Genomic DNA, 12,951 nt, shown 5'->3' on the forward strand with positions numbered 1-12,951 from the left:
TTACTATTAGGTAAAAGAGTTCATTCAAGTTTTACCCTTGTTTCTGTCATTTTCGATTGGGTTACCTCATTTAAGCAACCTTTATCCGTTTTACCCTATTTAACCAAACTTGTGCTACAATTTTTTTTATGTTTCACCTCTAAACCCGCAATTGTTGGGGAACGTTGCAGAAAACAAAAAAATTTCCTACGGTTTCACCAAGATCCATCTAGGAGTTCATCTAGCAACGAGTGATTGGATTGCATCTACATACCTTTGTAGATCACGCGCGGAAGCGTTCAAAGAACGGGCATGAGGAAGCCGTACTCGACGTGATCCAAATCACCGGAGATCCTAGCGCCGAACGGACGGCACCTCCGCGTTCAACACACGTACGGTCAGCGTGACGTTTCCTCCTTCTTGATCCAGCAAGGGGAAGGAGAGGTTGAGGAAGATGGCTCCAGCAGTAGCACGACGGCGTGGTGGTGGTGGAGCTGCAGTACTCCGTCAGGGCTTCGCCAAGCTCTACGGAGGAGGAGGAGGTGTTGGAGAGGGAGAGGGAGGCGCCAGGGCTTAGGTGTTGCTGCCCTCCCTTCCCCCCACTATATATAGGGCCAAGAGAGAGGGGGGGGGGGCGCAGCCTTGGCCCTTCCTCCAAGGAAGGGTGCGGCCAGGGAGGAGTCCATCCTCCCCAAGGCACCTCGGAGGTGCCTTCCCCCTTTAGGACTCTTCCTTTCCCTTATCTCTTTGCGCATGGGCCTCTTGGCGCTGGTGCCCTTGGCCCATATAGGCCAAGGCGCATACCCCTACAGCCCATGTGGCCCCCCGGGGCAGGTGGACCCTCGGACCCCTTTCGGCACTCCCGGTACAATACCGATAATGCACGAAACTTTTCCGGCGACCAAAACAAGACTTCCCATATATAAATCTTTACCTCTGGACCATTCCGGAACTCCTCGTGACGTCCGGGATCTCATCCGGGACTCCGAACAACATTCGGGTTACTACATATACATATCCCTACAACCCTAGCGTCACCGAACCTTAAGTGTGTAGACCCTACGGGTTCGGGAGACATGTAGACATGACCGAGATCGCTCTCCGGTCAATAACCAACAACGGGATCTGGATACCCATGTTGGCTCCCACATGCTCCTCGATGATCTCATCGGATGAACCACGATGTCGAGGATTCAAGCAACCCCGTATACAATTCCCTTCGTCAATCGGTATGTTACTTGCCCGAGATTCGATCGTCGGTATCCCAATACCTTGTTCAATCTCGTTACCGGCAAGTCACTTTACTCGTACCGTAATGCATGATCCCGTGACTAGACACTTGGTCACTTTGAGCTCATTATGATGATGCATTACCGAGTGGGCCCAGTGATACCTCTCCGTCATACGGAGTGACAAATCCCAGTCTTGATCCGTGTCAACCCAACAGACACTTTCGGAGATACCCGTAGTATACCTTTATAGTCACCCAGTTACGTTGTGACGTTTGGTACACCCAAAGCACTCCTACGGTATCCGGGAGTTACACGATCTCATGGTCTAAGGAAAAGATACTTGACATTGGAAAACTCTAGCAAACGAACTATACGATCTTGTGCTATGTTTAGGATTGGGTCTTGTCCATCACATCATTCTCCTAATGATGTGATCTCGTTATCAATGACATCCAATGTCCATAGTCAGGAAACCATGACTATCTGTTGATCAACGAGCTAGTCAACTAGAGACTTACTAGGGACATGTTGGTGTCTATTATTCACAGATGTATTACGATTTCCGGATAACACAATTATAGCATGAATAAAGACAATTATCATGAACAAGAAAATATAATAATAATGCTTTTATTATTGCCTCTAGGGCATATTTCCAACAGCAATATGTTCATGTCCTGCGGTACATAGTCGGCTTAGTAGTGCCACGGACAAACTATGATATAGAGGAACCATGGAGACCTTCAGCTAATTGGTGGAGCCCAGAGGTTCAGGCATGTTGGAATTAACCGTGTTGTCTTGTTTGAATTGGACTTGCATGTGCTCATTGCCGTAAAAAAAACGATTTGTGTTATATGTGTATGTGTGTGTACTTCGCCAAGAAGCAATTGGTTGGCTCACCTCATATACTAGGGCATTTTGCAAGAATCGGTCATCTTGTTTGGGAAGTCATCTTGGCCGACGTGTACGTGCATTCGTGATGGAATTTCATCGCAGCAACATATGATGAGGGCCTTAGCTAAAAGGTCGATTGCACCCCATCAAGTTCTACCCGTGGCACATTCCGCCGTCTGATGACCCCGTCTTGTCATATTAGTCTGCTTTCTTTTTGTTTTCCAACATCATCGCACCTTTGGGTTTTGTCTTCTTCATCGACATGCCAAGCTATTGCACCAACTAGTACTTGAGGACAGATGCCCTGTTGGTGGAGAAACCGGTGCTAAAGAAAACCCATCACTATGGTGGCACGTGTGCACTGACAAGTAGACTAGCTTGACCAAATGTGCTAAAAATAGGGTATAATTTTTTTAAAATGGAGTATAACGGATGAAAATATCTCAAATTGGGTAATACTTGTCAAAAATGACAAAAATAGGGGTAAAAAGTGAAAATTAACTCTAGATAGAAAGTACACTTTCAGCTCACCACTAGGCTCATGAAAGTACACTTTCTATCTCGAGTAAAACATGGTCTTGCTCGATATGTTCTTTGCTTCATTGTCGTGTTGGTTGCTACCGAAAGCCAACCCTCTCTCATCTGGAGAGTTCACATCTCTATCATGTTTTGCCACTCTCCAATTTTTCAGAAATCACACGTGGCTACTTGAACCTCCACCGCCATGCAACAACGATTAGATTTTTGCTTGCAGCAAGAACATAATAATGCTACTATAAAATCCAAGCAAGTTAAAAGTTGTCACCTCGCCGCTAGAAGAAATCGAGGAGAATATCCAGTTTGGTGGCAGGGATTGCCCGATGGAGAGGTTGCAGCGGGGAGAGGGAAAGAGGTTATGGGTGAGGGAAAGAGAAAGAGAAAATAAAAATGGTTGGATGGACGGGCGAGGAGAACCCATGTATCAGTAACATTGGTAGATTTTTATTTCATAAAACCATGAACAGAAAGAAGTCATGTTCAAGAGCTAGCTTCGTGTCTCACTTAAATATCTCTCAACAAAGTTGATGTCCAAAAGTTGAAGGATCAAAGATTTCCAGGGTGAGTTGGCAACTATTTTTTTTAATCTTAGCAAATTTAGCAAAATGCTAATAAAGTAAGTTCTCTAGATATGCAGCTAAGTATACCACTCTATATGAAGAATAACTACCAGGCTAATTATTCAAGCACAATGTGGGAAAAAACCCAAAGACACGGAGGCAAAGATGTAACATGCCATTCATTTTCTTGGGGCGCTAATCTCTGTTGGAGAGGTGTGAAGAAAACAAAGTACCCTCAACGACACAAAGTCTCACATTCATCTCCATGAGCCCCGCCACACAAGTATGAGCTCACTCTACTAGCATTAGGTATTTAGGTGACCTCCAAACATTCACAAACTTGTTTGAGTTCTCATCCAACACCTAGACGGCTCGGAGATCCCAAATCTTCAAGAGTAATAGGTTAGAAAAATAATGCTTGAAGAGAATTCGTGCTCAAGTTTTGATTCAAATCTCAACTCACTAAATGTTTCCTCGGAAAGACTAGAACACATGTGTGAGGAACAAGGAGAACATGTGGGGAGGGGGGGGGGGATTAGTCCAAGTGCCCACCCTAGCTCAATAAGGGGCAATGTCTATATATAGGCTCATTTTAGGATATAGTCGCGAAAGTGCCTTTCCGCTCCCGAGCTCATTTGAGCTCAGTGAACAGTAAAATCGAAAAAAATTCAAAAAATTCCAAATTTTTTTTGGTAGAAACATTGACAAAAGTTCTAAGTGCTTGCAAAAATTCATCATGAAATCACATTCCTGTAAAGCGTGGCAAAAAAACAAATTCAGTACTCCAAAATGCTTTTGAAAGTAGCTTTTTCAGAGTACTGATTTTGTTTTTTTTTTGCCACGCCTTCTAGAAATGTGATTTCATGGCGAATTTTTGCAAGCACTTAGAACTTTTGTCAATGTTTCTCCCAAAAAAAATTTGGATTTTTTTTTAAAAAATTGATTTAGTTTTGATTTTACTGTTCACCCGAGTTCATTTGAGCTCGGGTGCAGAAACTCCGCGTCCAGTCTATACTTTTGTATTCCATACCGGAAGAACTACGATTCAAGTCAACTGGCATATACTAAAGATACATGAGAGACAATGAAGTTCTTCAACTAGGGGTCATTAATTTTGGAAGGTAGACTCCATACAATCTCACCGGGATTGATGAATTTCTTTGAAGAGTCATATCCAGTACCAAATCCTGGTAGTGCGGACCCATGACTTGCTGCAAATAATATTTGAACCAAGTACGTACATATCACAGAATTCATAAGTCAAGATAAGAATTTCGGAATGAACGAAATCAAAACTGGAAGAGTTGATATCGATACAGAACATGACTTGAAGCCACGAGTCCGAACGAGATTCTTGGGAAGACTTGAAATGAAACTGAAAGAACCAGATCAATATAGAGCATGGCTTCCAAATTGGTCGTGCCGGATTCATAGGTCAAGCATTTAGGGCAACCCCTAGAGGCATGGCTCTCTTAACACTCTGATACACAGGCCATTTTGAGCAACATCGGGATGGAAACTAGTCGTAATGACATTGAAGCTCTTCGAGACCGTGGACGGCTAAGTTTTCAGCCCTTACAACGGAGGCCAATCTCAGTACTTACCGTCTCAAAATCGGTATCACCGAGAATCACTGTCTATGTCTCAAAGGAGATTTAAAAAAAAAGTCTTCTAAGGTATGATTGAGCAATCATCAAGATTTTTCCAGAAACATCAAAGGAGATTTTCAAAGGAATTCTTCTAAGCTATGACTAAGCAATCATCAAGATTCTTCTAGAAACATAGTTATCATTCCCATCATTATAGTATGGCTTGTCCTATTCACATTTTGATTCATTAAACCACAAAAGGAAATAGAAACCTCCTTTGATCTTCTAGATCCCATCCTTTCTTCAACTTCAAATAATTAGGGGTTGAAACCAGTTTGTTTAAACAATATCTTTGGGACTATATATGTATTTGTGTGTACTCGGTAAAAGTCATTAGTTCCTTAATTGTTTGTCATTAATCATCAAAACCCACTAAGGGGGCACTAGATGCACTTTCATTAGTCTTCTAAACAAGGCTATATGTTAGAGCCAAAATTTTGAGAGATGCAGTGATATCGGCTAGGTTAAGGTTAGCTCTACCATCGTTAAACTAGGCAAACACATGGGTTGTCAAAATCATATATTTTGAGTCATGTTGCCATAAACAAGCAAACAAAAAGAACGCAAAAATGAGGCAAAAAATCCATAAGTTCATTATTGTAATCTATTTAATATTTGTTTTTCCCGTATATAGTTGATGATCTGTCCTTTGGGGTATGCCTTTTAGTTATTTTGCCCCACTTTTTATGATGCAAAATACAATAAAAAAATAGGTGGAAAGAGGTAAAAGATAAAAAAAACTTAGCAAAATAATAATGCACTGAACTCTTGCTATGACGGATACAAGCTTATCTTTTCAGACTTTCTGTCCTTTTCATTGTGTAACGGCAGCTTCCTCTATTCATGCATGCATGAACAAGGACATGGGAGTTGTTAATTTGTGACAATAGAACATGTTTTTTTTCTCAAATGTACACTTGGTATACAATTGGTCCGTTTAACGAACACTGAAGTCTATACCCAGAGTACAACAAATTAAACTACAGCCCCTAAAAACTCCAGATCCCACATGCCACATGAATGTTCATCTCTATGTGGCCTTTACCTAGGACTGTGGAAATGATGCTCCCAAAGTTTCTCACACAGGAATATACTATAAACTGAATCTATACGCAAAGGTGGCTTGGTGCATCTAGACTCTAGATTTGCCCCAGTATATACTTCCTGCTTTGCTACCTCCACACTCAGCCCTTGTTCATCTTTCGGATGTGGCGGCACGCCATGCAACAGCCGTCCGCTGTTACTGTCGGTTTCATCCGAGTTATCAGCGAGGCGTGTATTTTAATTGTAATATTTTGTCTGATGATATTTCATTCTTTCTCGGCTATAGCGACAAAAACATCCTTGGGTGACCACCTTCTCCTTGAAACTTTGTCTGGTGGATTGATTATGGCACGCTCGGCGTCCTCGAGACGGTACCCGATGACAACCTCTTTCCTCTGCCTAGCTCGTAGCATGACCTCGAAGAAGTTTAGCTCCTCGTCTTCTCGAAGGTACAGGTCAGATTGTCGTATTTGCAGTTCATTCCCCTGCAGAAGAGTACAAATGCAAGGTATTAGCGATACTGATACCTAAACCTGACAAGAGTGCTTACTGTCGACATCTTTAACCTGGGGAGAACATGTATGTGTACAGTGGCAAACTTGTCAAGTATTCTTACAAAATTCCCTTTTCTGGAGGTAATGATCTATAGGTAAAGTTAACCTAGTACTCTATATAGTAACATCAGGTTCAAAACTTCAAGACTCTACAAAGACAGGTATATGTATGTATCAGTTAACATATATGTTGACAAGAAACATGTTATATGATGATGGTAAAAGCTTGACGTTCATTGAGGAAAAAAAACTGAGAATAATACAAGAATCATACCTGTTCAGCAAAGAGCTCCTCCAACACATAATTTATTTGGCGATCTTCTGCGACCATTGCCAATGCCATGCTCACGAGTTCATTTGAAAGAACATAGTCACTTATTTTTGACATGTATAACAAATTTTTAGTCCTAGGATCCAATATCTCACTGATTATAACAGATTTATCAGATGCTTGTTGCATCTCTCCCATCCAAGAACCTTCTGATAAGCTTCTTCGGAAACCATCTGAACCAATCGCTTCCTTGTATGGAAGCCGTTTTGCCTGCAGTAGTTACAAGTGCAAGAATAATAATAAGTATGTGTACAGAATCATAGTATAGGTTTATAGCATCAGGAAAGATAAATAGATAACCAAAAACAAAAATAGCACATAACCAAGATAATCACTATTAGAAAACGACATAATCTGCAGTGATAATGACTTAAGTCAAAAGAAAAGTCCAGATGATTTTGCATTTCTAGAAGAACCTGAATATCTCTGATCAACAGTAACGTTGCAAGAGACCTCGAATCAGCTTGGATTGCTGAATCTTCTACAGATTCATCTGCCAAAATCAATATCTACAATTGAAATCATAGGAAACTCAGTCAAATGGAAAAAACAAGAAATCAAACTCATAGGAAGCTCAATACTTCCTTTTATCCAGGAAAACATTCTTATTTTCGCAGAACTTACAGAATCAAACGACTCTAAAGGGAGGCTCTCCAAGTGACGGCGAATAACAGCATTTCCTTCTCGATGAACCAATGTAATATTTTCAAGACGACTAAAGTCCAGACCTCCTTCAATTAGCTTTCTTTCTCTATCTATCTCAGCGACATCATTGAACATCCACAACTCTGACCCTGGAGCTAGGAAAGCATCCAGTACCTGAATATCTAAAACCAAGTTACAATATGCTGTTGACTTGCTGTGCACCAAGTAAATGCACCGTGCGTGCAATTGAGACAAACAAAAGGCCCGGTGTTGCATATCTGTATATTGTTTAATTATGGCATGATATGTTGATGTATAAACAATTATTATTCTTCTTTTTTGAGAAAATGCAGAAGTTCGTGTCTCAATGCATTAATAGAAAGAAGGGTTTATGGTACAAGGCTACAAGCCTAAGACAGGCCAAGACCCAGCAAACAAAAAGGGGAGAAAAACAGGTCGGATCGATTACAGCCATATAAGCAATTCTTACAGTACTTACAACTTTGAGCTACAGTCAGTACAGCATGTTCATATTATTATTATGACAAAGTTATAAATTTAGCAGATTTTATCTTCTTTGTGTACAATTTTGTTCAACCAACACTTGAAAATTATGAGCTGTTTGCTAAATGCACGAGTTTGTTGTCGCACATGCATCAATGTAGTCATACCGCATAAAAGTAGAAGTCAAGCCTAAATGGACAACTAATGTGAGACTCCAAGCACACCATAAGTAAGAATTTATGCCTATGTTATGGTGGCCCATATCTGCATATATGCCAAATTAGAGTGCATCGCATATAGGAGTCATGCAGAAGATGCGAGAATTTCCCAACTAGAGTTAGCCATGTGCATCAAAAGTTAGAGAAGACAGTATGATGTAAGAAACATTGGATTCAAAAGTACGGCAAGACAACATATTTAAGGAGCACCATTAGACATAAGGAAGGTATAAAGCAGGAAAAACTAATATATTTTTAATAGTTTCAAGATGTTCAGGACGGTCAAATTTTGCCTTGAAATGCTCCAAATGACTGCATTACATCCACATGAATATTCCAGAAGAGGGTGAGAATGCCAGTTTGTATCCATAATCAATTTACCATTATCATATCCTCCATATCACGTCGCCAACCACAAAATAATATTCTTTCAGGAGACTTTGGACCAACAAAATCTTTAGGCGGGTAGCCTCTCCTAACCTGCACAAGTTTACAGAAAAAAGGTAATTAGGGGCTTGAAGAAAGGGCTTACCACAATCATATCATCTATATCCCGTCGCATTCCACAAAGAAGAATCTTCTGGGAGTTTCTTTCATGGCGAACAATGTCTATGTAAACAGCTTCTTTAACCTGAATAATAAAATTGACTTTGCTTTTGTAAACTTCATTACAGGATGTTCTATATATATGTGCAGTGTCAATACTACGCTTTCTTAGGAAGCTAACATAAGTAGTTTTTATAGTTTAAGAAAGTGAAGACAAGCCCCATAGATGACATCTGTAAAGCATAAAGTGGTATCATGCAGTTGATGTTTGGTGCTCACTGAACACAAGGGGGAAAGGATACTTCTCAAATCTTAATGCAAAAGCAATCAAGCTGTGTTTAATTTCATGTATCCTGATAGAAGAACTTCTCTGAGGGAAATATTTCCAGAAGGTGCATAGGAATAATTTATTTGAAATATTGGAGGACATTCTATGACACAAGTTAATGGCCCACATTCAAACAAAATCCGATTTTTTAGATTAATCCATTAGGTTCAATAAAGTAGGCACAATATGGCATTCGATGGCCCACATTCAGACAAAATCCAATTTTCAAGATTAACATAAAAGGTTCAATACAGTAGGCACACTATGACGTTAGATGGCACTGACCACACCATGGACTATTACAGCTACTGATAAGCGTAAGCCCAAAAGGAACATTTGAAGCTAGCTCTGTATGGGCAAAATTCAGTTGATGCACTTGGTTATAAAGATAAATAGTTTACCTTGGGTAACGGTGCTGGGGTATATGTATCATCATCCTCTGCAATTACTATCACCTCATCGCCCTCTTGCAAGACATAACAATCATCAGGATTTAAAATAATCTTCCCCCCGTAAGATGCCATCTTTATTCCACATGGAACAGCATCAGGAAAACTAATCAGCACATCTTCAAATTGCATTCCGACCAACTGAGGCCATCTTTTAATGTAGAACTCACAGTTCTCGAAGCCAAGGATATCTTCCCATATCTGTGAATGTATACTCAATTAGTCTTTGAAGGTACATTCAGAAATTAGAAAGACTACATATAGTTACTGAAGTCTATAAAATACTCAACCAGAAAGGGAATTATAACCAGCATGATGTAGGTAAACCTGTCAGTGTGTGCAGGTTGCAAATGTAGGACAAGCTCCTACTTTAGTTTCATAAAATCTGCAGCCGCAAGCTAAAAAATGCAGTGTGGAAGTGAGCCAGTAATTGGCAGTGCGGAGGAACAGCATAGTGGAATTAAACAGAACAACTAGCTTATGTACATCTAAAATCAAGCGAAGATCATAAGCTTAGTGCAATAAAGTTTCTGAAGAAAACAGACTTTGTACTAGAAAGGTCTCCTACATGCAATTCCACAATGCAATAATAAATAGAATGAATCAATCAGAATGCTCAAGAGGAGTTCCTTTTTAAGGAGCGAGATATATTCAGAACTGCTGGATAGGAAAAACCTGAGCAAGGCCCGGCTGACGCGCGCATTGTATCATCAACCGACCTATTACATCATGTGCAACAACAGTTTCCACAAGGTCTCCACCAACAAGTTTGACTAGCACTTCATTGTCAAGATCACTAAGCTCAACGACAATGTGACCTCTTAGTCCTTCTTTAACTCCAGTTAAACTCAAGACTATTCGCAGTGCTCGGGCATCACTCTGGAGAAGGGACAACTAATGTAAGCACGGATTTCATATTAAACGGTGCAATTTGATCAGCAGAACAAACCTGGTCAGCATTTCCTTCTTCAGCTAAAACCACAATTGCACGCGCCTTAGAAACTGAGACCTTGAGCATTATGGTAGATTTAGTCCAAAAATAGGAGAACAGAGAGACAGAATAAATTAATAACATCACAGTAATCGACCTATCTAAAGATACCACAGTGGCATTAACATTAACAGATGTAGCAAACAGAGGAAAATCAAAGTATGTCTCTGAATCAGTAACCATATTTCTTACCTTTTTCAAGTCAGCCAGAATCAAAGGGCTTCCACTTCTGCATATTACAGCCGTTCCTTTCAAGTCAAACTCCATTTTAGCAATATCTGCTTCCATTTCCTCTTTGTCTCTCTCGGCCATCACTACGATAGTCCCTCCTCCCAAACTTTCGTTAGCAATACAAATTTGGTTCAGTAAAGATCCCTATTGACGTAACGGGAAATAGGTTAGTCTGGAGAAACGCAAGAAACAGCTATAAATCCATATGCATAATACAACTAAGTATCAGTATCTAGTACCTACCATACTGCTAATAGGAACTGACAACAGAAAACACAATGTGAGAGGAAATATTACATCTGCATTACACTCTTGATTTTAAAGGTCCCATCTGTCTCCGTAACTGGCTATTTTAAGCGTTTCACCCCTCACCAAAATGACAACAAATCAGATGCAAGAAAATAAAAATAAAAAAGACCACACTTCATGTAACATTCACACTGTAAACTGGAGATCTGATCATCTTTCTGTAACATGCCTCTACACTTGAAGCTCCAGGAAGTAGTTAAAAGAGTGTACTTATGCAATAAGAAGCGCTCTAACAATCATGTTCAGCTATTCGCTATTGATATGACACTCATATTTGAATAATAAGAAAAATAACAGAAAATGCTGCACGAAAGAAATCAGCAAAGGTTTGATTCCAAGATTACCAACTTGTCACTCCACCCAAGGATCAGGGTGTGACTCTGCTCTATGACCTCGCTCCTTCCTTTCCTCAAAGAATCAAACTTCTCTGAGATTGAATCAGTCACAAGACCAAGCATCATGGCAAAAACCAACATCCCACCAATACTGATTGAAACTGAAACCAACTTAGGTCCAACGCCAACGGCATTTGCATGGTTTCCCGCATCAGCCACAAAGGTCCACGATAACCAGAGGCAATCCGATAAGCTATCATCAGTAACCCCATAAAGAGCGAGTCCACCAAGACCGATAAGCAACATTGTACCGACAAGAAGAACCAAGGGTTTAGCGTATGGATGAAGCGACAAAAATATATCTACTCTGTACGCCAACCGCTTGTTGAAGGCGACATCTTCAGAGTGTCGTGATCTCCTCAGCTTGGACAGAATGTCGATGTACTTGAGAATAACTATCGGCGCATACAGCGCGGACAGCGAGAGCAGCAGGGAGAAATTCTTCAGGCTTCTGCTGGGCACAAACTCGTCGTTGCTCTCGTACGAAAACACGCTGCTCATGTCCAGCGACGAGTCCATGACGACGATACATGACTGCAACTTCGCGGTGGCCGCACCAAGCTGTCCCTGGTAGAATCGAAACGAGCGGCGGTAAGGCTGCCGCCCTCTTGCATAATGTGCGCAGGGTGAAATGGGTTAGGATTTTACCCGCAAATGGTGGACCTGGTCGTGCAGCGAGAAGTTCCTGTGGAGGAGGGAGGCGAAGCAGAGGAGAATGGCCTGGAATGGAAGCAGAGCAGAATGATCAGACAACTGTAGGCAGTCAACAAAAGTCAAACCCCCGGAGTTCACCGTGACTCACCGCCGCGGAGAGCATCCCGGACCACCGAAGGGTGAGCGCCGACGCCGGGGGCGACTTCCTCTCGGGCACCGCCGGCGGGGCAGCCGGCGGCGCGGCAGCAGCTGCGGGCGCATCGCCGCGGCGGACGCCCGCGTAGCGGGGGTCCCAGCCCCGGAGGCGCGGCGCGGAGGGGGGCTGCGGCGACTGCTGCTCCGGCGAGGGGTGTGGGGAGCGGGAGCGGGGGGGCGGGAGCGGGCGGCGGTCGGCGGGCGAGTAGGGCTTGTAGGAGCGGGAGGTGGAGGGGAAGGGGGCCCTGGGGGCGAGGGACCTGGAGGAGGAGGGGAGGAAGGGCGGCGCCGGCGGGAAGAACCAGTCGCGGTGCGGCGGCTGCGGCGGCGGCGACGGCGAGTGGTCGGGGTCCAGGGGCATTCTCGGTATCCCGGCGCTGAGGAGTGGGGGCGAGGCAAGGGATGTCGTTATTTATTTATTTATTTTCGTTTTTTGATGAGATGGAAAGGGATGTCGTTGGGTTCGTTGGGGTTTGTTGGGTTGCCGCATGTTCGGTTGGGTGGAATAATTCCTCCCTTGTCGTTGACTTGCAGGCCCAGAGGTTAAAATTTAGAATTTTGTTTTGGTTTTTCTAAATTTTCAATCAGCTGGACACGGTGTCTATGGTGTGTTTAAACTTTACATTTTTTAAAACTTGTTTAAACATTACATTTATATTTATTTAGATAACGTGACCATCTTGAAAACCTTATATTATCTGGCACA

The 12,951-nt window shown here is 42.1% G+C and overlaps 1 protein-coding gene across 2 annotated transcripts; it reads right to left on the reverse strand.

The window, feature by feature from the left end:
• Window positions 1-5,728: 5,728 nt before the first annotated feature.
• Window positions 5,729-12,653, reverse strand: LOC125553119 (probable ion channel CASTOR). 2 transcript variants are annotated; one of them, XM_048716901.1, is made up of 12 exons: window positions 12,199-12,653; window positions 12,045-12,116; window positions 11,346-11,963; window positions 10,654-10,836; window positions 10,420-10,479; window positions 10,146-10,349; window positions 9,423-9,671; window positions 8,680-8,778; window positions 7,405-7,599; window positions 7,197-7,289; window positions 6,724-6,990; window positions 5,729-6,380 (listed from the first exon to the last, which is right to left on the reverse strand). In XM_048716901.1, the coding sequence occupies exons 1-12, from the start codon at window positions 12,604-12,606 to the stop codon at window positions 6,162-6,164; spliced, it is 2,667 nt and encodes an 888-aa protein (XP_048572858.1). In that variant the 5' UTR covers window positions 12,607-12,653; the 3' UTR covers window positions 5,729-6,161. The 2 variants fall into 2 exon arrangements, with proteins under 2 accessions (XP_048572858.1, XP_048572857.1); XM_048716900.1 differs by lacking the exon at window positions 8,680-8,778 and adding an exon at window positions 8,529-8,627 and having other exon boundaries at window positions 12,199-12,652.
• Between the last annotated feature and the right edge of the window lie 298 nt (window positions 12,654-12,951).

The sequence above is a fragment of the Triticum urartu genome, chromosome 4 (genome assembly GCF_003073215.2).
Source record: "Triticum urartu cultivar G1812 chromosome 4, Tu2.1, whole genome shotgun sequence".
NCBI lineage: Eukaryota > Viridiplantae > Streptophyta > Magnoliopsida > Poales > Poaceae > Triticum > Triticum urartu.

Coding starts and splice junctions, on each gene's coding strand:
- LOC125553119 (XM_048716901.1), bottom strand. CDS start 12,606: ATGCCCCTGGACCCCGACCACTCGCCGTCGCCGCCGCCGCAGCCGCCG. Junction 11,964..12,044: donor ACCAGGTCCACCATTTGCGG/GTAAAATCCTAA, acceptor CGATTCTACCAG/GGACAGCTTGGTGCGGCCAC. Junction 10,480..10,653: donor TTCTGGCTGACTTGAAAAAG/GTAAGAAATATG, acceptor ATAATGCTCAAG/GTCTCAGTTTCTAAGGCGCG.